At 38.2% G+C, this 23,913-nt stretch overlaps 1 protein-coding gene across 2 annotated transcripts; it reads left to right on the top strand.

The window, feature by feature from the left end:
• Positions 1-3,972: 3,972 nt before the first annotated feature.
• Positions 3,973-18,665, top strand: pde9ac (phosphodiesterase 9ac). 2 transcript variants are annotated; one of them, XM_077565674.1, is made up of 20 exons: positions 3,973-4,119; positions 4,210-4,372; positions 5,901-5,971; positions 6,737-6,814; positions 7,530-7,573; positions 7,670-7,724; positions 7,910-7,980; positions 8,065-8,152; positions 9,174-9,252; positions 9,328-9,402; positions 9,475-9,561; positions 10,362-10,466; positions 10,543-10,625; positions 10,840-10,996; positions 12,241-12,354; positions 12,448-12,552; positions 12,703-12,831; positions 12,904-12,999; positions 14,382-14,464; positions 16,157-18,665. In XM_077565674.1, the coding sequence occupies exons 2-19, from the start codon at positions 4,304-4,306 to the stop codon at positions 14,430-14,432; spliced, it is 1,557 nt and encodes a 518-aa protein (XP_077421800.1). In that variant the 5' UTR covers positions 3,973-4,119; positions 4,210-4,303; the 3' UTR covers positions 14,433-14,464; positions 16,157-18,665. The 2 variants fall into 2 exon arrangements, with proteins under 2 accessions (XP_077421800.1, XP_077421799.1); XM_077565673.1 differs by lacking the exon at positions 14,382-14,464.
• Positions 18,666-23,913: the final 5,248 nt, after the last annotated feature.

Genomic DNA, 23,913 nt, shown 5'->3' with positions numbered 1-23,913 from the left:
TAGATCGTTGGTATTAAAAAAAAAAAAGTCTACACACCCCTGTTTAAATGCTTGGTTTTTGTGATAAGAAAATGTGACCAAAAAAAATGTTTCAAAGCTTTTAACCTGTAACTTGTAAAATAGAACTTATTTATTGATTAATTTATTTATTTCATGTTTTTGAGTAGGGATGTAAAAATAACTAAAAACGATGTGGTTGATTAATCAGAAATAGAGTTGAGCTATTCTAGTAGGCTTTTCCTGGCATGTTTTTGAACGCTTTCGAGCAGAATCTAAAATAATATAAATGTAAAATATTTAAACATCTTGGGGTAACACATTTTGTCACTTGTTCAAGTCAGTGGTAGTCAGTCACTTTCTGAAGGAAAGAAAGAACGAATGAAAAAAAAGAGAAAAAGATAGAAAGAAAGGAAGAGAAAGAAAGAAAGAAATGTCTATAAAGTGATTTATTTTTGTTACGGTAACTTAATTGAAAACAAGTATTATGTTCCCATAGAGATTAACTCACGACACACTTTAATAGAAATTAAAACAAATTAATTTCTTAAATAGGCCTACATAACATAAACATTACTTGGCCTCGTTACACCATGCGTTTCAGAAAAGAAACTGAGTCCATTAAAGTTAATTAAATATTTTTGAAAAGGTCAAACAATTCCAAAAATGAACATACACAAACATAAAAACTACAAAAAAAAATTAGGTCATCGACTCATTGAGCCCTTTTCAGCAGGAAAAAAAATCATATTTTGTGATAACTTCATTATTTTTCATGTACAATTAATACCTTTAAAAACCTTTTTTTTCCACTTGCTGTCGACTGAAGATGACATCACCTGAAATGAATAACAACCAACCACGGCTCACATGTTTTCTGGGTTTCGTCAGCAAACTGTAGAAACGTTTGTTTTGAAAGTTACAGCATTAATTGTTCATGAAAAATTATCGACAAAATATTATCTTCTTACTGCTGAAAATGGCTCAAGTGGTCAAGCATCCCTTTAAATATGTGTGACTTATTTTTGCGAGCTGTCCGTGACCCACCCAGAACCAACCTTTGACCATATAAGGAAACACTGCACATCCGCATTAGAGGAGATGGAAAAGCAGCTGCTGTTATCGGAACTGTATGTAGTTGGGACGTCTAATCATCAGAAGGCGAGCACAAAAACACACTCAAACACACCAAAAAACAAAAAGTGTTCTGGTCTATCGCTATTATCAGGATAATGTGTCTTCCCCTCAGATGTCCAGCTGCGCCGCGAGGCCTTTTGTCATTGTAATCGGCAAGCATTTCATCGGCGCCTTTTATCCTGAAATGTATCTTTCGTTTCTCCAAAGGTGCGATGTGTCGATTGTGTTCGGGTGACACAATCATATCTGCTTGTTTTGATGCGGACTTCCTTCTCTATAAATAAAGGCTCATGAATAAACATATAGAGCAGGCACGTGGACGCCTTTTATATGCAGTGGACCCCAACTATGCACTTAGGATAGGGACTAGGATTTGAACACTCGCACGCACGCACACACGCACATACACGTTCTCACCCACATACAAAAAAATAAAAAATAAATAAAAAAAATAAAAAATAAATAAAAAAAATAAAATAAAAAAATAAAAATAAAAAGAGCAATGATGATGGCATGTCAAATCGGTAAAATTACCGAATGAACAATACTGAGCTCTACAGGAAAAAAAAAAAATTAAATTAAAAATAATAAAAAATATATAAAAAGGATTTGAATTTGCCGCATCCACATTCAACAATTGAGAATTTGAAATGTGGACTCGTCAGACCACAGCACACATTTCCACTTTGTGTCAAGTCTATCTCCGATGAGCTCGGACCCAAAGAAACCGGCGGACGATTTACCGAAATCACTTGGCGCTTACACAATATAAGTTATTTAGATCAGTCATTTCAAGTTTGTCTTTTCACACACATTCAGTCCAGCGTCTTGTGTGGCACTTGTAGTGAGATGTAAGCGGTGGGATACAGCGATGGTAATTAGCCTCAAGGGACCCAGATCGGGTCTGGTGTGTGTACCGGCTGTGTTAGTGTGTGTGATGTGATGTTGTATGATGCTCTCCATCTAATTAATGACCTCCTACTCGTGCCCGGTGGAGCATTTTCACTCAAGTCCTGCTGATGTGAAATTCCCCAGACGAGGGGAGAGGGGGGGTGACAGTATTGTCGGAAAACTCTTATCTGGCTTTTGTCAGCGTCAGTAGGTGAGGATTTTAATAATTGGCCGTGTTTGCGTTACCATGCGTTTCCCTCGAGATCAACCGGCTACAAATTGTCACCAAAAATAAACCCGACTCTGAAATCTCTTTTAAGTGTTTGCATGGCCCCAACTCACCTGACCAAACCATCTGGTAGGCCCGCTCTCAAGAAGCAGGTCAGCGCACGAGTTGACAGGCGATGAGGAGACGACCACAGAAAAAAAAGGAATGATTGTGTTCGTGTCTATGATGTGTATTCGTGAAGTGCAGGATATCATTGGTATTATGTGCTTCGCTCTAAAAACAAGTGGGGTCAAAAATAATCAAATTATGAGTCAAAAGGGGACTGACCCCACAATTGACATTTTGGCCCAACTTCTTGGGATGTTCATTTGACCCAAGAAGATGGGACACATTTTTTAAGTGTTTTTTTTTTTTGGGGTTATTCATTAAAAAATTAAAAAAAATAAATAAATAAGCCACATAAAGTTGGGTGAAATGAATAACCCACAAACAAAATGTTTGTGGTTGTTTTCAACAAAACCCTCCTTTGTTTCGTAGGTTATTCATTTGTCCCAACTTTTTGTGTCAAACAGCCCATTTTTTATTTTTTTTATTTTTAGGAACGTTTTCTACAAAACAGCCCATTTTTAAGTGGTTTTGTGCATTATTCATTTAAAAAATAAAGAAATAAGCCACATAAAGTTGGGTTAGATGAATAACCCACAAACAACACAATTTTAGGGGTTGTTTTCAACAAAACAGCCAATTGTTTCGTGTGTTATTCATTCATTTGACCCAAAAATTTGGGTCAAATGACTAGCCCACAAAACAACCCATTTTGGAGGGGGGGATTTTGTTTTCTACAAAAAAGACAGTTAAAAAAAAAAAGAAGGTTTTCTGGGTTACTCTTTTGACCCAAAATGTTGTGTTAAATGAATAGTCCACATAACAACCCAATTTTTGTGTTGTTTTCAACAAAACAGCCCATTGTTTTGTGGGTTATTCATTTGACCCCCCCCTCCAAAAAAAAAAGTTGGATCAAATGACTAGCAGATAAAACAACCCATTTTGGGGGGGGGGTATTGTTTTCTACAAAACAGACAAATTTTGTGGTTTGTGGTTTCATGGGTTATTCTTTTGACCCAAAAAAGTTGAGTTAAATGAATAACCCACATAACCCAATTTTAGGGTTGTTTAAAACAGCCCATTGTTTCATGGGTTATTCACATCCAAAAAGTTGGGTCAAATGACTTATAGCCCTCAACACCGCCTTCATTTTTGGGTACGGTTTTCTACAAAATAGACCAATTTAAAGTGTTTTTTTGGGTTTTCTTTTAACCCAAAAAGTTGGGTTAAAAGTATAACCCACAAAACACAACACTAACCGATTTTTAAGTTGTTTTGTGAGAGGGAAAAAAGTTGGCTCAAATCGAACCAAGTTGCCGTTTGACCCATAATTGGGTTATTTTTTTCCTAACTCAATAATTTGCCTCGTGGTTGCATGAGAATCCTCTGCTCAAAACGAGTATAATTCACCTCTTGGCTGGTTAAAGCATTTCATCAAAGCTCCGTTGAAACCCACCATGTTAATGTGTAGCATCCCCTCAGTAAGTACAAGAGGCCTGTAACTACAGCCTAGGGTCGCAGGGGGTTGTCTTATTTCTCACCATGGTAACGGTCCCCCGGCAACCGGCCAGGAGAGCCAGTTATATTGATGGTACACCAAAGCCCTCTGGCTCCCTCACATCGCACACCGCATCTCCATCACTCCTCCTTCGGCTCCGTCAGCTGCGGTTTTGAACACTTGGCGTGTCTGGAAAGTGAGTCGGCCGCAGCGTCGTCACCCCGAGGACGTTACCTTCCCTCTCCGCTGCACGCCTCGCATTGTGAGTTCATTTGACCTGTATGTGCTTCCTATTTGATCAACTTGGATTTTTCTTTCCCCCCACCCCACACCTATTTTGTTTGTATGATAGGAAACCTCCCTGTGGTCATCTTCTCAACCTTACCCATCAGTGCCAGTCCAGGTCGGCATCGGCACGGGCGCGTGAGAGGAGAGGGAGGTCAAAGATGGGCTCCAGCTCCTCCTCCTATGCCCCCAAGGCCATTTATTTGGATGTGGATGGGAAAGTGCAGAAGGTGAGCGTGCAATTTTTTTTTTTTTTTAAATAACCCAATTCCTTGTTATTGTGCTTTCAGTCTAAATGAAGCTATTTTGGTGGCATGAAATGAATGAAACATATTAGACTGAAGCTTGTAACAATGCATGCAGCTTCTTTAACTTATTTATATCCTGATCAATGCATTTTTTTTTTTACTTTTTAAATAGAGTTCAGTTTGTATTTAAGATTGATGTATTTACGTTGAATCTTATGAACTGCTTGTTTTTAAATATTTCAACACACATTCTATTCAACTTGTGTTCCATAATCGAATCATTATTGAAGCACTTTTTTTCCCTCCTAAATTTTAGCACAATATTCATGCTTAATCTGTGTAGTTTGCTACGCTTAATACTGTATATTAATGTTGGTAATTATGCAGGTATAAATATAATTTTTTTTATAAATAAAAAATTAATTACAAGCACCTTCTAAGCATTCCCATTTGACTCTGCTCGCCTTAGTCAGATCTATAATTAACCTGCCACAGAGTGCACTGAGCCTTGCAGGTGTTTCTGACAGAGGAAAAAAAAAAAAAAAACCTCACTACCAATAAATCCTGTTGTTTGCATTGAATGTCTGCAGTCAGCATGATTCAGTTTGCAAAATTGCAGCCATATGACAATAATTGCTTATATTTTGTTTTATTTCACAAAATGTCTGATTCTTATCATCACGTCTATAATAAAGCTGCTGGGTCAATTTGGCACAACGTTCTGGACTGTTTTTAACGAAACGAGAAGAAGAAGAGGAAGAAAAAAAACAAAGTGGGGTCCAATTTTTTTTACCCAAATTGGGTTATTTCTGACCCAGCAGTTTTAAGGGAAATAACTTTTTTTTTAGCTTCTCTTTGCTGATCGCATGGGAGCAATCATATGGTTCTATTGCCTTATTGGGAAGCACTCACCAAATACTATAGCAAGAAATGTGTTATTGTGGCCATGCAGCCATCTTACAAACCTGAAACCCAAAAATGTCTGTCTCCATTCCGATTATTCATCGTCGCAAGCGGGCGTAGGCAAAAGAGCTTCAACGCAACACTTGCCGGTCTGCTGAGTGTTTCAAGTAGCGAGCTGCTGATGACACATGTCCGCTCAAGGGCCCGAACCCACGATTCAATGTTTGTCTGCTACACCTGCTCCTTTTCAAGGTCACGGCAAGATCGCCGTCACTTTTTCTTGTTTTGGTCTTTCTTCTGGTTCTCTCGCTATTCGCGACGTTTAATCACGCGATTCATTTGGAGTTTTGGGGCTTTTCTTTGGACAACATTTTTCAAAGCGGTCTTTCTATTGAATTTATTCTTTATGCTTTGAGCTGTGGCGTGATGTACAATCACTGCCCCACCCTGTGCTGTGAGGCCTTGCATTAACCAAAATAGCATCAAAGGGCTTAACAAGACGCAATGTATTCCTTTAGGTTTGATTAGCTTTTTTTCCCCTCCTTGTTACTTTTTAGTTTGCATTTAATCTGATGAAAGAATATAGTTGAGTGTGTGTTCTTTTCAGGTGGTGTTCAGCAGGCACTGCAGTCCTTGTGACATTAAGGAGCTTTTGTGTACCTCTTCTAACATCCCCAGGTTGGTACCCCCTGCTTTCTCCATCTACATTAATATAAAAATAAATAAATAAATAAATACTACATTTCTGTGAATAAGCGTTTTGTACATATATACTGGATTGCTGGATGTGTTGTGATGGTCTATGTCATGGGTGTCCAAGCTTGGTCCTCAAGGGCCGGAGTCCTGCAGGTTTTGGATGCCTCCTTGCTCCAAAGCATCTGATTCCAATCAACAGGATCGTTATCAGGCTTATGCAGAGCTTAATGATAAGCTTCAGCTGTGTTGGAAAAGAGAAACATCCAAAACCTGTAGGACTACGGCCCTCGAGGACCCTTCACATTCATAATTTTGTCATTTGTGCTACTGACTCAAATTTAGATGTCAAATTTCCATTAGATAGTTTTTACTTGTATTTAAAAGCAAGATAAAATTGTTATATGTGTGCCAATATAGCTTTCTTCTGATGCAAGTCATCTAAAAGGAAGGGATGAGACACAGTACAAGTACATCCATTATTATCATCATTATCATTATTATTATTATATTTGGTTTGCACTTCAAACTCCCAACCACATGGGGGCAGTGCATGACTATATTTATGTGCCTTTTTTTCCTTTTCTTTTTTTACTGAAGAAATAAACTCATGCTAATTTATTTTTTAAGTCCTTGTACTTATGTATTTATGCTGGCTGCTTAGATTATTAACACTGAGGATCATTTCCAAAATAATGGATTCATGGATGAGCGGTTTTGTAAGATTGCTTACTATGTGCGTGCTATTAGGAACACAGCAATCATGATGATGAATCCAGAAGGTGCCTTGGTCTCGATAGATCCCACCATGCCCACCAACTCGCCCAAGTATGTACACTACAGTATTGTCGCATCACGTATTTGACTGACTATATTTATAATAATATATCTTGGGCAAATTTAGATTTTTATTTTTGTATAAATGGTATGCTCTGACTTGAGATTCACATGAAAATGGAAAATAGAAGTACATTGACGTATTATACACAAGAGGACATAAAAAGTCTACACTCAGCTATTGGATTGAAAGGTTTTTGTGGTATAAAAAAAAATAAGGCTGAGACTAATCATTTAAAAAGGTTTCCCACCATTCATATGACTTGAAGCTGCTCAACTTAATTGAAAAAAATAATTTGTGAGTGAAGTAAAAATAAACAACTGAGATGATGTGCGCACCCTCTTCTGGTGTTCACCAATCACATTCAAACTCATGTTAATTGCAAGCCAGCACACACCTGCCACTGCTTAAAGCGCGAGTAGGCCTTCCCTGACATTGCCTGTCTAAAAATCTGACAATTGAACCGCGGTGTGTAGACTTTTTCTATCCACTGTTATGATATTACATTCTCATTGTCTTTCACATTTTGAAAATCATTCATGTCTTAAAACAATGTTGAGGAAAAATAATTTCACCAAAATACTCTGGTAGCTTCTAGAACCCGGGGTCACCAAATCGGGTCATTCATGACCCCTATCTTGCATGTCACACCTCTTCGGAGATTAAACACAAATTGTTAGTAATAACAATCTCCTTTGTGTGCAGCTCATTGTACAAAGTTGTCCCTCTGTCTACTGGCCAACTTGGAGGTAAGTAAGCCTACAAACTACCGCTTCCGGTCAAGCATCAAAAACAACAACAATGTTTAGCAAGGAGACGACTTTCTGACGTACTTGTGTGTGCAGAGAAGGAGGACATGTTTCAGAATGTGTTGTCGCAGGTGGCAGAGCAGTTTAGCAGGTACCACCTTTGTTGTTTATGTAACGCTCAGGCTGCTTACACGTAGCGCACGCACATACCTGACAACGCTGCCTTTCAAAGCCGCTTGCTCAAGCCCATTGAAGACTAAGTTCGATCACACGCCATTCCTGCGCCGGTTTTCCTTATTGTGCCGCCGCGAATGACGCAATGCGCTTTCCTCGCAGAGCGTTTCGCATCAATGAGCTCAAGACCGAGGTCACCAACAGGCTTGCCATGCTGGAGAAGAGAGTGGAGCGTAAGTGGGAGATTTGAAGAAAGACAAAAAGTGAAGAGAGTACGGTAGAGTACAGCTTAATGAATTGTTGTGTTCATGTTTCAGTGGAGGGGTTGAAGGTGGTGGAGATTGAGAAGTGTAAAAATGATTTGAGGAAGCTTCGGGATGAGATGGCATCGAGAAGTGGCGGCAGGTGACTGTGATGTTTTACATGGTTTAGGCGCCCGATGGACAAAAAGCCTTGCATACATCTGCTAATGGGTCAGTTACAGTGGTGCCATGAATATATTTATTATTATTTGCCAGCAAAAATCAGAGCGATGCAAGTGCTGTATGTTGGCAGTGAACACAACTCTTAAGTACTATTTTTATTATTTAAAAACAGATTACAAACATTTTGGTTTTGGGGGCAGCTGGAATGCATTAATGGCATTTCCATTTATTTCAATGGGGGATAAAAAAAAATACCGCATACAAGTGTTTGGAGTTCCGAGTGGGTTCACGGAACAAATTAAGCACCACTGTAATTAATTGAGTCAAACAACTTCCTTCCTTTTCCCTGAATCTTATTTTGCATATGACCTAAGTGTTTATTTACTCAAATGATGCTTTGTTAAAAGAGTATAAAGTATATAAACGACTAAAATTAGGATTATCCTTCTTTCAAGTAAAATTTCAGGACTAACCGAAAATGGAGGGTGTGGCTTAACATGTAAACAGAAGAATGAGGCTTAAGGACCGAGGAGGTTGCAAATAAAGAAATGAAATGTCTTTTTCTTTTTTTTCATTTCAGCTATACAGGTCAGAAGCCTTTTTAATGGTGGTAAAACTTTTGAAATGATTTATCTTTGTCTCATTTTTTTTTAAATCAAAACAAAAATGGCATTTGAAAAGGGGTGTGTAGACTTTCTCTACTGTGGATGTGGAGTATTTGAGGGAGGCGTTTATTTGTCTGGCAACAAATTGCTGTTGCGCAAGAAATATACTATTTACCATCTCATCACATTATTGACTAACGTTATGCAAACCACGTAAGGATCCGAGTGCTACAAATTCCTGGTTGCACGAGTTTGGTGCCATAAAACACATTTGGGAATGAACTTTAACAAAAATCATGAGCCAAACCACTTCCATAATTTCAGTTCCTGTGTCGGATCTCATTCCCATTTTGTGTACGTGAACTAAAATATTTTGCGCTTTCTTTCTTGCTTTAGGATAAATTGCCCGTGCAAATACAATTTCGACGACGGGAAGAAGGTCACTCCGAGACGAGATGTCCCCAATTACCCAAAGGTGTGTTTGATGGGACACGGTACATTCGCGAGTGTCAATTCTCAATGCTTCTTTTTATATATTTGTCCTCTATAGTATACACTGTCTCAGGAGACTGTCGAGGCACTGAAGAAGCCAACATTTGATGTCTGGCACTGGGAGCACAATGAGGTATAAAGCCCAGTATACAAATCCATTTCATCTAGAAGATACCTTTTATGATTTTTAATTGACGGTTTTCAGATGCTGAGCTGTTTGGAGTACATGTACCATGACTTGGGTCTGGTGAAAGAGTTTAACATGAACCCCATCACACTCAAACGCTGGCTGGTAAGGAGTAAGAACACACCAAGTGCCCTGTTGTTCTTTTGTAAAATTGAGAAAAATAACACATTTCATAGATTTCTACAATTTATAAGACATGACTAAGAATCGTACAAAAATGGAGTCAAAAACAAATATTGGAAATACTGTAGGTAAACGTGTCTGTATGAAAATCTCTATATTTTCTCTGTCATAACAGTCTAAACTTTCATTGAATTAGATATAATAATATAGATGTCAAATAGACAAAACAAGCCAAAAGAATTAGCTCATGAATTTATCCAGAAAGCTTTGCATCGACATAATCATATTACAGCCATGTGAAGCGCACGCAAAATCATGCCTGTAAAGAATATCTGGGGTGTTTTCCCCTAGAAGTGGTCAGGATTGTTTGCCTAGCCATTTTATTCGCAAAACCAGAAGTAAACAAAATGAGGAAATGTGGGATTTATTGATGCTAATCTGGTTAGCATTGGTTAGCCAAAACCACTGACCTTAGCCACATCTTTGACGCGACAGTGCCGTTAACTAACAACATCACTTTAACTATGTTTAAACAACGCATGTTTAACGGTCAGTTAGCCAATTGCAGATTAAGAACTTAGTGTTAACCAGTGGTTAAAACAATCGAGAATTGAACAACCGTGCAATAGTGAACACTGCTTCACTCCCTAAAAAATGCTTGCTTCAATGCTAAGAATGGGGAAAATGCTACTTAAAAATATGCCTGCGTGATTCAAATTGATCTATGAAACCAGAGTATTTCTTGTTCCAAATACTTCGACAAATCCTTTCAAATCCCGCAGTTGGCCATCCAGGAGAACTACCGCAGCAACCCTTTCCACAACTTCCGTCACTGCTTCTGCGTTAGCCAGATGATGTACGGCATGATTCACCTCTGCAACCTGCAGGTAAGGCTACCAATTTTTCTGGAACCCTGACCTATTTGGACCCTCCGAATTGTAAACTCTCACTGTTGTTGTGTAGGAAAAGCTGACTCTCACTGATATGGGCATTCTAATGACAGCTGCGGTGTGTCACGACCTGGACCACCCTGGATACAACAACACGTAAGATTCTCCCTTTAGGCTGATAAAGCACTGGAGATGACTTTGACCCGATGTCGCTGAACTGTGCAACTATTTCACCACAGGGAGCTTCCACATAAGAAAACACGCTGATCCTGAGATTGTCATCGCGTTGTTTTGCTCTCAGTTTTCATAGTTTGGAGAATTTTTTTTATCACCATTCTAAAAGCATCCATCCATGTCGTGCGCCTATCAGGTATCAAATCAACGCGCGCACGGAGTTAGCGGTGCGCTACAACGACATCTCACCACTGGAGAACCATCACTGTGCGGTGGCCTTCCAGATCATTTCCCTTCCCGAGTGCAACATCTTCGCAAATGTGGATCCCGAAGCATTTAAACAGATTCGACAGGTGAGTAGGCCTACTACGGAGGTGTATTAGGGTCGCTTAAACGAGAACGAAAATAAGATGAAATTTGAATTCCTCATGACGAGATTTAGTCAGAGAGAATCCTGAAGTACGACTTGCGTGACAGCGTTAAAGTCAACCCGTCGTTGCAGTCATCAAAGTCTCGTCATGATGACTTTAAATCTTGTCCGGACAACTTTGAATCTCGTCATGACTTTAAATCTCATCACGATAACTTTACATTTCATTATAACGACTTTGAATCTCATCACTATGACTTTTTATCTTGCCGTGGTTACTTTAAATGATGACTTTAAATGTCGTCGTGATGACTTCAAATCTCTCCACGTTAACTTTAAATCCCATCATGACGAATAACTTTAAATCTTGTCATGATGACTTTAAATCTTATCCAGACAACTTTAAATCTTGTCATGATGACTTTAAATATTGTCCGGACAACTTTGAATCTCGTCATGACTTCACGATAATTTAACATTTCATTATGACGACTCCGAATCTCATCACTATGACTTTGCATCAACTGATTACTTTAAATGATGACTTTAAATCTCATCGTGGTAACTTTAAATCTCATCATGAAGACTGCTTTAACTCTTGTCACGATGACTAAATCTAGTCATGACAACTTTAAATGCCGTCATGATGACTTCAAATCTCGCCACGTTAACTTCAATGACAAATGACTTTAAATCTTGTCTTTTTTTTTTCTCGTTATAAGGTCACCCTAATATGTCGTCCTAATCAACATCGACAGGATTATTTAAAATCTCATCATGATGACTTTAAATCACATCATTCTGACTTCAAATCTTGTCACGCTAACCAAATTTCGTCATGATAACTTTAAACCCCGTCGTGACTCATGACGATTTTAAATCTCGCCACGTTAACTTTAAATCTCATCACGATGACTAAAAATCTTGTCTTTTTTTTTTTTTCCTCACTAGGTTACCCTAATTGGCCATTGAAACCTGCAAATGTGCTCACCAAAAACTTCATTAGACACAATCCGTAAATGATCATTAGATTCATATTGTGCCCGATTATTATTACTACAAATGCGTCATTGCGATGTGAGCATTGATATCTTTACAAAGGCAATTTCTGAGGTATGGCATTTGAACTGGATCTCAGAAAGGAGTAACTCATCACATGACCAACACCTACTATGCACTTTTCAAGCCAACCTGAACAGAAGCTGACTTTGCTCTTTTTGGCTGCAGGCCATTATCACCCTCATCCTGGCCACTGACATGGCCAGACATGGCGAGATACTGGACTCATTCAAGCAGAAAGTGGACAGCTTCGACTTCACCAATGAGGAGCATGTGACATGTGTGCGTACATCATCACGTCAGCACTTTTCAGCACAAGCAGCTCCTTTTTGTAGAACGATGCCCGTTATTAACGAACTTTTGTTGTGTTTTCAGCTCAAGATGGTATTGATCAAATGCTGTGACATTTCCAATGAGGTGAGGCCCACTGAGGTGGCCGAGCCGTGGGTGGACTGCCTATTGGAAGAGTACTTCATGCAGGTAAGTGTTCAACACACTTTTTTATTATTTTTTTTTTTTACACAAGTAATTATTCAAGAGCAAATACAAAAGTGTTGTGCACAAATACAACACACAAAACTTTACTTCAGGACTCTAATCTGATCATGCATCAACATCTGTGCCTGACAGAGTGATCGTGAGAAATCAGAGGGCCTCCCGGTGGCCCCCTTCATGGACAGAGACAAAGTTACCAAACCCACCGCTCAGATCGGCTTCATCAAATTTGTCCTCATCCCCATGTTTGAAACCGTCATGAAGGTAAGCTCGCCTGCACGTGCCGTGCCCGTGTCAACATGTTGACAAGCCTCAAACTGTTGTCTCCTCAAACAGCTTTTCCCTCAAATTGAGGAGATCATGGTTCAACCCCTGAGGGACTCCCGAGACCACTACGAGGAGCTGAAACAGATTGACGACGCCATGACAGAGGTAGAACCTATTTTATCTGCCGTGCATGTGGTAGAGTCGGTGTCTCAAAGATGAGCCATTTTGAACAGTGATGACCTTTGTCACATTTCTGTAGTTGAGTATGAACATTTACAACAAGCCTTTCTGAGTTAGTGATGAAGATATAAGACTGAAATATCCTCGGCAGTACAATGCAGATAGGGTGGGTCATCATTCACTATTAATGTTTGGTGTTCAAGTTATTGTATTTTGCTTCAGGCACCTTGTTGGGCAGCTGTGGGGGGGTCCTTGGAAAGACGTTTATAGTTCATTTGCGGCAATTTCCCATAGTCTAATTTTTTTTTTGCTCTATAAAATAAATTCATTAAAAAACATAAATAAAATGTCATTTTCAGTGCGCTAGCAAGCACAGGGCAGAGAAATTTTGTCAGTTGATATGAAAATGAAACATAAAAGATCAAATACTGAAAAATATAACAACTTAAGAGTAGCTGAGTTATTATATTGTTTTTATTTTATTGATCTATTTAATATTATTATCCTCTGCGAAGAACAGCTAATATTACTGCAGAGAAATTTTGACCGTCGTCACGCAATTCTGTTGTTTGTACTGTATTGTACTGCCAAGGCACACACACCAAACGCCATCTTGTGGCATATTCGAGCATTACAGATGATTTGAAAGACCTGAGGATACGTTCCATATGAAAAAAAAAGTCACATGAATTTGTGAATAGCGAACCACAAGTAGGTGAAGGTTCGCCATAGTATAATTTTTTCCTGCTCTATAAAATAAATTAATTGAAAAAAAACGTAAATAAAATGTAATTTTTAGTGCGCTAGCAAGCACAGAGCAGAGAAATGTTGTCAGTTGATATGAAAATGAAACATAAAAGATCAAATACTGAAAAATACTTAAGAGTAGCTGAGTTTTTATATTGAGTTATTAGATTATTTTTATTTTATTGATCTATTTAATATTATCTTCTGTGAAGAACAGCTATTACTACGTCACTTATTTCTGTTGTTTGTACTGTATTGTACTGCCAAGGCACACACACCAAACGCCATCTTGTGGCATATTCGAGCATTACAGATGATTTGAAAGACCCGAGGATACGTTCCATATGAAAAAAAAAATCACATGAATTTGTGAATAGCGAACCACAAGTAGGTGAAGGTTCACCGTTTCATGTCTCACTTCCACACACTTTGAAAACTTGTGCTCAAGTCAAGTTCCAATTTTATGCATTCAAAATGTTTCATGCCGGGGGCCACCAACTCTCCAATAGTCAGCTCACGTCTGTACTGTATGAGGTGCACACGGTCACACATGCATGCATGCGCACCGCCCCCATCCAAAGCCGCTTGCTAACATAAAGGTATGTCTTTTGTTCAATGAGGCACAGAAGAAAAAAACTGAAAATATGTCATTAGGCGGGAAGAAGAAGTAAGGTCTGCAGTGAATGAGTGCAGTGGTATCTGTGTAAGTAAGAAGTGACACCTTGGTTGTGTGCTAGTGTTTAGTGTCATGAGTGTGTGACTGTCTCTACCTCTCTCGACCACTCTTGGTGCTGCAGGAATACTTTCATCACGCTGAATTTCAATTATAATTCAATTCGTGTTTACCAAAAAGGTTAACTCTACATCAGCGATAGTAAGAAGAAGACGGCTGTTGTATTAAATAGCTTGAACATACTGTATAAATGTGCCTATATTTCTATAAGGAAGTTCAATATATAGCAGTTGAAATGCGGAAAACTGAAGTGATGAAATTGTCATGCATCCTTTTCTCCCCTCTCAATCTCCTTGTTGCACTTTTCCCACCACTTCTGCTCATACACTAAAGTGACCAATTTTCTGTTGATAGACACTCAGTGGCCAACACTGGGGAACCGTTTTTAAAAATCTGTTGAGTTAGATTTGTTGTGCTGATTAAAACTAAGCTTGGCATGTCGAGTCCAAAATTGCAGTCTTTTTTTTTTTTTTTTTACTGGCATGTCAAGTTTTTTTCTCCACAGATCACCCCCCAGGTAAGAAAAATTGCACTGATTAGCTGTAGTAAGACTGTAGTAAGAAGAGCTGATTATATGATTGGACTCATCTACAGCTATGTGGTGACTTGTTTGTTAAGTCATAATTGAGAGGCATGTGCAGCTCCCATTAGGTCAGTACGATCAATATTTGCAAACAGAGAGGAAAGCTATAATAGTGGGAATTATGAGGATTAGTGCTGGCTCTTAAATTTGCAACCATGGTCATATCGTTGTAAATTCTATTTCACTTTATGCTTTTTTTTTTTTTTTTTTTTAAGTTGTCAATGCAATTTACATACAATAAATATACATTTATTTCAGTTTTTTTAATGTGAATAATATAATAGATAATCATTTAGTTAATAATTATTTAATTTAATGTAATAATTTGATTTAATATTTTTATTATATATATTTTTAAGTTGTCAATGCTTGGTAGCTATTCAATTTACATACAATACATACAAATGTATTTCAAAAAAATTTATGTGAATAATATAATAGATAATCATTTAGTTAATAATTATTTAATTTAATGTATTAATTTGATTTAATATTTTTATATTTTTATTTATTTTTTGTTAGAAAATGAGGATCCTACAGCTCAAAAACTTCTCAGCACTTTTTGGATACCGTGCACAAAAATGATTCAAAAACAGCTGTCAAACCTAACTCAACAAAAAAAAATGTGTTCCTCGGTGTAATTGAGTGAGCTGTCATACACTACAAAGAGTTGAAAGTCAAACATTCCATCTTTACAAAGATGAGAGTGGTCGGTATTGATTGACAGTGTCAGAATGGTATCATTCTGCAGAAGTATACCGTAATTGAGATATAAAATTAATTAGGATGTACTATCATTTGTGCACTCATTTCAATATATTAATTATCGGTATAGTCGCAAGTTTCTGAGTTTTTTTTCTCACAAATTTGCGACTTTGTAATGTCGCAAATTTAGAGCTTATTCTCGAAAAAAAATTATCTGAATATTACCTCGCCTCTAAAAAAAAAAAAAAATTTTTATTATTATTTTTATACGTGGCCCTAATACGCCGTCGTAATATTACCTTTTATCTAAGGCAAAAACAAATTCTGAATTTTCGTTTTGTTTTATTTAAATAACATAATTCCTTTCTTCGCAGGGGTCCTCTTTTGTGTTCAAATTCAGCAAAGACTTTAAGAAGAGCGAGTCTGGATGAAAACGTTGCGGTTCTGCGTTCTGACGATCAACAAATGGAAGCGGCAGAAGAGAACAGAGAGGCGACCCAGCATCATACTCAACTCAAGTTAGGCACCCAAGGGGGCATCATATCTTGAACTTTGTTTTAGGCTTTTGCACCAAATGTAACAGAGAGGCACCCCCTGTGACCTCTGACCTCTGGGGTTATTGTGGGCTAGCTCTATTTTTGTTTTCTTTGGCAGCGCTGCAAACACCCAGAAAGAGATTTCTTCACGTTATCAGTAAAACTGATTCTCCAAGATCATGTTACAGTACATTGCAGGGGTTGCTCGGTTTACAAATGAGTTGAATTAACATAAAAATTTGCTTGTGAGAAGTTTTCATTAGATAACACATCATCAAAACCTTCAGCCTTGAAAATACATAACATATCATTAGAAATGAGTGCTTTGATGTGATATCACTCCCCCCCACCCCACCCCCATTTTTCACCGTTCTCATTACTGCTGAGGTCAAAAGTACGGAAGCCATAACAACTACGTACATAATGAGGGTATTTAAATATGAGTGTTTGTATTACTTCTAATTACACAGAAATAAACAGTATGTCCAGGAGTATTTGGACAATGACAGTGTTTTTATGTGGTTGCTTTTATGCACCTCAATGGATTTGAAACAAAAACAAGAAGTGTATGTGTTAAGCTTTTAGACATTTTACAATAAAATGAGCCATTTTATACCTGATACCACCATTTTTTAGGGTCAAACGTATTTGGACAAATTTGTAGCTCAGTGGCCTAGTGGTTGAGTGTCCGCCCTGAGACTGGGAGATCGTGGGTTCAATCCCTAGCTGGGTCATACCAAAGACCCATTTGCCTCCCTGCCTGACACTCAGCATTAAGGGTTGGAATTCGGGGGTTAGATCAGCATATGATTCCTGAGCGCGGCCGCTGCTGCTGCTCACCGCTCCCTCAGGGGATGGGTCAAATTTAGAGAATGAATTTTGCCCCCACTTAGGTGGGTGTAAAAATCAGTGAATCTTAATCTTAATAGAATTGTGAGTAGCCACTGTTTGTGAATTTTGCTGACTTTTTGTCATCGGCAAGTGAAAACAAGCATACTCTATTGGGTTGAGATTGGGTCCCTGACTTTTGTAAATATTCAGTCAACTTGCCTTTAGAAAGTTTTCATATTTTTAATTTCAGATTTGATTTGATTTGGTTGACAATGCTTCCCTTCACAACATCTAAATTATCTATAAATATTCTGGGAAAGGTTGTCATACCATTGTAAAAAAAAAAAACAATATTCAAGGGATGCCTTCATGAATTTAATGAGTGTGTGAGGATTTAAGCATGGTACAAACCATTGATAAAATTCAACAACATGAATATCAGTCTGTACTGGAGTCAGAATCTCTGAACTGGTATCAGAATGATGGGAAGAAAAAACAGAAGAAGAAAGAAAGGAACAGCTCATGAAATTGGCGATGTCCTCTGACTCAAGTATTACGAGATGATGTCACTTTTTTTTTTCAAAGTTACTCCAGTCCCCGAAAATGGAAACATCTTGAACTTCAAAGTCTACATTCCGATCAGATGTTGAGTGTTTTATACTAAGGCCAATTGTGTGGATGTAGTATAAAGGCCATTTTTTTCCGCTGCACTGTCATTATCTAAATACTTCTGTTCCCTGTTCCTGACTGTGGATTTATTATCAAACATGTCTTGAAAGCAATAAAAAGTTGACTTTAGTGCCACTTCATAACTGACAAAAAGCTTTCCAAGAACCATCTTTGATGAACTTCCAACTTTCTGTTTTCCCGATCACTCTGACAAATCACTTGGGTGTTTTATTTGAGCTGACACGAATTGTAGCCGTTAATTTTATCATCAGATTTCCCACTTGAAGCTTCCTGAATGCAACGCGCGATCCAGCTGCGTATCACCCAAGGGTGCCATTTATCATCGCATACCTCCTTCTCTCTCTCACTCTTATCAGCTCCATCAGAGCAAGGTGTTTTTTTTCTGGCATCTACAAGCATTTTTTTGCACTGCAGTAATTATCCAGGGCTCGCACGGGATACCACCCATTTCGTAGCATCGCATACAAGACAATAAACGCAATATGACTCATCAAATGCATTATTTACTGTAATAGTAGAAGCATTTCTGATCAATTTCACTTTGGTATGTAGCTTTATTAAATTGGTTTCAAGACACTGTAATTGTTCCCACGATACGCAATAAAAGAAAATCAACCCTCCGCCACATGATTGCAGTTAAGTTGAGATGGAATGGGAGTTTTATTTGTGCATGTGCCTTGTTTGTTTGGGTAAATCTACTGTTCCGTTTTGCATGAGACACTGTTAGCCTGCAGGAATGCTCTCATTCAATTTAACATACCAAACATGGCCAGTGGATGAAACATTGATCACCTTCCAATAAAGAGTTGGGGCACCACTTTCATCACTTCTTGGGTTTTTGTCTTTCTTTGTTGAGCTTATTTAAAAGTGATCTATTTTATATACTCTATAAAATATAAACATTGATTGGATAAAGGTAATGTAGTGCGTGCTGTGTTTTTAGACCCAAAGAATGCCTTTCACACATTTTTATGAAATAATTGCAGCAATTTAAAACCTAGGAGTGCCTCAAGGTTCCATTTTGGGTACCCTAAATGTTCACAACGTACATAATTGAGGTTGCAGGGGTGTTAACTGCCAGCTCTATGCGGATGACACTGTAATGCATATGTCAGAAAAAAAACATCTACACTGGCTGGGCAGCAGTTAACGGAGGCCTTACACAATGTCTCACAATGGCCTGAATAATCCCATCTAAGTTTAACTCTTTGACTGCCAGACGTTTTCAGAAAAGGGATGCTGTGGGTGCCAGCCAATTTAAGCATTTTTGACTGATCTTTCAAGGCAAAATTATGTGTTTGGACTATGGAAACACACATACTACCAAATGAAAGATTGGACTCTCATCTTTCATCAGAAAAAAAAGTTTGTTTCTACCTTATTCCGTTTTTGAGTAATCAACAATAGAAAATGGTTAGTTCCACCTCTGTTTTGAAAGAAAAAAAACGTATTTTAACGTCTTTGGCACTCCTCCATAGGATTTTACTAAACGTTATTTAACGTTTTTGGCAGTCAAAGAGTTAAACGCATCAGTAAGAGAGCTTCAAACAGAACTTTGAACAAATTCTTGAGGTAAACTAAATAAAATATCTGGGTAGTGTTTGGGATAAATATCTGAAATTTAAGTCAGTCAACCTTACAGTCAAATCTGAATTGCTTTTGCTTGATTCGGAAAGAGTTAGCACAACGTGCTGCCCTGTTTTGTATGGATGCAATGTTTTTTTTGTTTTTTTTTACAGCATGGCCATAAACATCCGCCTCCATTTTGAAGCCAATAACTTCTTTGTATAAAAGGGCAATCGAGATTTGGGGTGGGAAACAAATGAGCTGTCATGTCTAAGACAAAGGGGCTTCATCAAAAACATTCTGACTTTATGAACATAATGGTCAGGTATTATTATTTCAGTATGGGTCTGTTAAACACGGTTGTGCAAAAATTCTCAGTTGTGGTAAATTTAACCAACAGATTTACACATGCAGTTACAATTTTTGGCCCTAAAACACATCATTTCCACATGCTTTTACATTCTTCTTTGCCTCCCACTGGTACTCTCTCTGTACTTTCCCAAATTAAAATCCACAGTGGATGATTACACACAGTTTATGCTATTTCAGGGTTAAGGTAAAAGGGCATTTGAACTTATAAGCAAGTGTGATGTCATCTTCAGTCGACAGCAAGTGGCAAAATGGCCGCCCCCTGAGATGGATAAAAACAGCTGGATTTTGCTGCATAACTCATATTCCATAAATGTAATATTAATCGGAATGTCATGTTTAGACTAGTGAGGTCGCATATAGCATATTATTGTCAAGAAATGTTTAAGGTTGACTTCCACTTTAGCACAATGGCGCAAAATGCTCCATTCAATCTGCACTAGTCAAGCAAAAATAACAAAAGAAAGAAAACTCCACCCATAGAAGACTAAGACTGCGCTTTGAAAATGTGTCATAATATAGCACTCTGCATTCAAACTGTCTTTCCTATTAGGCCTTGTACTTCACCTCCATGCGGGCCCGTGCACCTCCTTGCTTCTTGTTGCTGGCCCCGGCCGGCTCTCCTCATGTGTAAGGGGATATCTCCCGCCGAGTTCCCGCCTGTCTGGCTGCAGGCCTGACACACTGAGCGCAGCTTAAGAGGGAGGAAATATATGAAAATATCATCAGGAGTTGGGAAAGCAGCAGGATTTTTTGGCCCGTGTGATCCTTGGATCAACAGTTTTTTTGCATGTGTGTGTGGAGGAGAGTCGAGATCAAGCCCAGACGCTGTCTCTCCCCCCACGCTGGCTGTCCTCATTCTGCTATGATGCAGCTGGGAAACATCCACTCGTTGTCTCAGGAGGCTTTCTGTGTTAAAACGAAACCTTATGATGGAAAATATTGCAGATGTATAGCCGGTATTAGATGGTATTAGGCGGTGTTAGTGCGTGGCGTTCGCCTCTTTGTGAAAATATTGTAGTAAGGAACTTGAAAAGAATTGTTCAAATAAGCGTGTGTCTCCTTTAGCAGCAGCCTCGCTACTGCCTTTACAGTAAGTGATGAGGTGCAGCGCCAGGATGGAGCAATTTAAAAAAAAAAAAAAAAAAGTGGGTCAAATCCCGTGTCAAAGTCAATGATTTTCTATTTAGTCTTGGGCACGTCAATGCACATAAAGATATACACTTTGAATTGAACGGTGAAAACCAAATAGCTCACAATTAAGCCTTCACATTTTTAACAGTTCAAGGAAGTGCCTGACTTAAAGCTGTCAATCAAGCTCTCTATGGGCAGGGTTGTCTCCCTCTGCTTTGCTCTTGCTAGCTTTTGCTAGCTTGTGCCGCGAGCCACTCTTGTTAGCCACTCTAGCAAGTTCTTAGCGCTATGGCATTCATCTTGTCTACTTTTAAACTAAGTTTGGAGGAGGGTGTTCAGACCAAAAATTAATATACCAGAAAAAAAGAATTGTCTTTCTTGCTATTCACTCTTACACATCGCTCACGCTAGCTCCTGCTCGCTCACTCCAAATAATAATTGGTGGTAATTGGTTGTAGCCTAGCTAGCTAGTTGCTAAGTGCGGTCTCTCTGAGGCGCTGTAATGCGCGCGCTTCAAAGTCATTGCATTTTATTAGTTCACCTCTAGATTGCAGTAAATAATACACAACGTCTCTTTAAAAAAAAAAAAAAGATCTCCACCTCCTAGAAAAGTTGTGCTTTCTGCCATTTTTGTGTCCAGCCCAGGACCTTTGGCGTGTGTGTGTGTGTGTGTAAATGGTGAACAATGGAGTGATTGCAAGTTAATATTGAACGTCATGTGCAAACTGTGGCTTGCGTCTTTCTTTGCTATGTGTCACTGCAAGCGCGGCTACAGTACTGTACTTTGGACCAGCGTGTGTGCGGGATTTGGAAATGACGCAACCAGCAAACACTACGTGTTGATAATTGATACAACGATGAACGCTGGGACCTGACAATATCATTATACAGCAGAACTTCTAAAGTTGCAAATGACGTGTATGGGATAGGGAGAGTAAAGAATCAAATGTTGGATTTAGAATTTAAATAGGGGATACATGGGTCCATTCTTTGCTTGGAGTTTTAAACTTTACACTTTGAAAAAAAAAATCCTAATCGTTGTTCACTTGTTATACTTGTATGACATTCAAGAACCTGACTTCAAAGAAAGCCTTACAGAAAATATTTGTTTTGTTTTTGTTTTTAATGGCTAAAGGTTGGGGTATGTCTCGAAATGTTTGTTCTGCTATTTGGAGGCACCGTGTGGACGACTCTTGATGACTAAATGTCACTAAAGAGGTTTTGTTTTCTCAAGCTCTTCTCATTCAATCTGTTCAGTCCCAAGTTTGGTTTTCCAGGCCCCCGACAAAAATCTTTGTTTGCTCTCCCTGATGGCCTCTCTCTGTTTGCTTTCTCCTTCACTGGAGCGACCATGCCTCGCAGCCTCCGCCACACTGAAGTGCTGGTACATTCGGGGTCATCAGCCCGAGGTCTCGGCCCACCCAGAATGCTGTGCGTATAACGAGAGAGATAAAGATCTCAGGTGGTTCAGTGCAAGGATGACATGTTTTTTGTTTTTTTTTTAAATCAAGCATTAATGTAGTGTGGTTCACAGATCTACATTCAGATTATAATTTTAGTTTTTCATATTTTTTAATGTTCACCACTGTAATGGAGTTTTAAAAAGGTGTATTTATTTATTTATCTTTTTGCTAAGTTTGGTCTTGAGCAGTTAGCATAGCAGCTAACATGGCTAGGATGTACAGGATACTTTACTATTAGCAGGGCTGGACTAGCAAAAAAAAAACAGCCCTGACATTTTCACTTAGGCCCACCGGCCCGGTTCAGACCGATGTTTATTAATGATGTTTCAGTTTGCTATTTATACTCGAACTGGATTAACATACTGGTCCCTCTCAATTGTGGGCCAGTCTATAGGGGTAAAATGTAGGAAAATAATAATTAAAAAGCACTGCATGCATCAGCCCAAAAACAGGCTGGCCCACCGAGCATCTGCCCTTTACGCCAGATGGCCAGTCCAGCCCTGCCTGACTATTAGGATGTAACAGTGGCTCTCTCAAAAAAAAAACAGGAACCAAAAAAAGGATGTAACAGTGGCAGTGATGAGCATCCTTTTTATTGTAATTAGAGTAAAGTACCAAATAAAATTTGCTAAAATACAACTTTATTTAATTCTTAAGGATTCATTCACATATATATGTTTTTAATTTTGAAGTTTTCCAGATGCCTGCATATTTGTAACAGGGTTATGCCAATATCCAATATGACATAAAATGATATAATAAAAGGTGTACCATTGATGGTTGAGCTGTACAAATGTAATTTACATGATGGGTTATTTCCTGTTTTTCTTGAAAACATAACAACACATATTTTTTATGTCACTTATGTGCAATACAATTTAATTGAATAATTCAACTACAGCCCCCCACTCCCCCACCCCACCCCACACACACATGTATTTAAGCACAGTGTTAATGTTTAGACTGGATAATGTAACAGCGGCTCACAACATTACTAGAGTGCAGCGATTAATCAACAGTTATTGGACTCTGAAATTAATAAATAATTAATTTGCTAATTGATGAGTTGTTAAGATATATATTTTTTTAATTCTAAATTAACCAAATGGTTTCCAGCTTTTCATCAGTAAATATTCTCCAATTTCTGTCATGAAAGAATATTAATTATTTTTTGTTTTGAAGCAAAATAAAACAAATGCTTTGGAAAACAACGCATGTTGAACTTTTTTTTTGCCTATTTTGCTCCAAGACCAAACAACTCAATCATAATAGTGTTTGAGCGCTGTGGATTTGAAATAATGTCCTGTTTTTGACAACATGGAAATTAAAACTTTTTGACATTGACAGATTAATTGATTCCTGAAATAATTGTTAGTTGCAGCCTGAAACGATACTAAATATACATTTTAGAAATAAAACCATTGCCTCTACTACTGTATTTTAATATTGGCCATTATGGTGGTACGTACTTGTATAGTAGATTTTTTTTTTTATGGTCGTACTTGGTTCAAAGTTTGAGAAGCACTTGTACTGTAGGAAAAA

The sequence above is a fragment of the Vanacampus margaritifer genome, chromosome 5 (assembly GCF_051991255.1).
Source record: "Vanacampus margaritifer isolate UIUO_Vmar chromosome 5, RoL_Vmar_1.0, whole genome shotgun sequence".
Classification (NCBI taxonomy): Eukaryota; Metazoa; Chordata; class Actinopteri; order Syngnathiformes; family Syngnathidae; genus Vanacampus; species Vanacampus margaritifer.
The sequence above is the reverse complement of the archived record's forward strand: the minus strand, read 5'-3'. Positions and strand labels throughout refer to the sequence as shown.

Coding starts and splice junctions, on each gene's coding strand:
- pde9ac (XM_077565673.1), top strand. CDS start 4,304: ATGGGCTCCAGCTCCTCCTCCTATGCCCCCAAGGCCATTTATTTGGAT. Junction 9,253..9,327: donor ATGTCCCCAATTACCCAAAG/GTGTGTTTGATG, acceptor TGTCCTCTATAG/TATACACTGTCTCAGGAGAC. Junction 12,553..12,702: donor TGGAAGAGTACTTCATGCAG/GTAAGTGTTCAA, acceptor TGTGCCTGACAG/AGTGATCGTGAGAAATCAGA.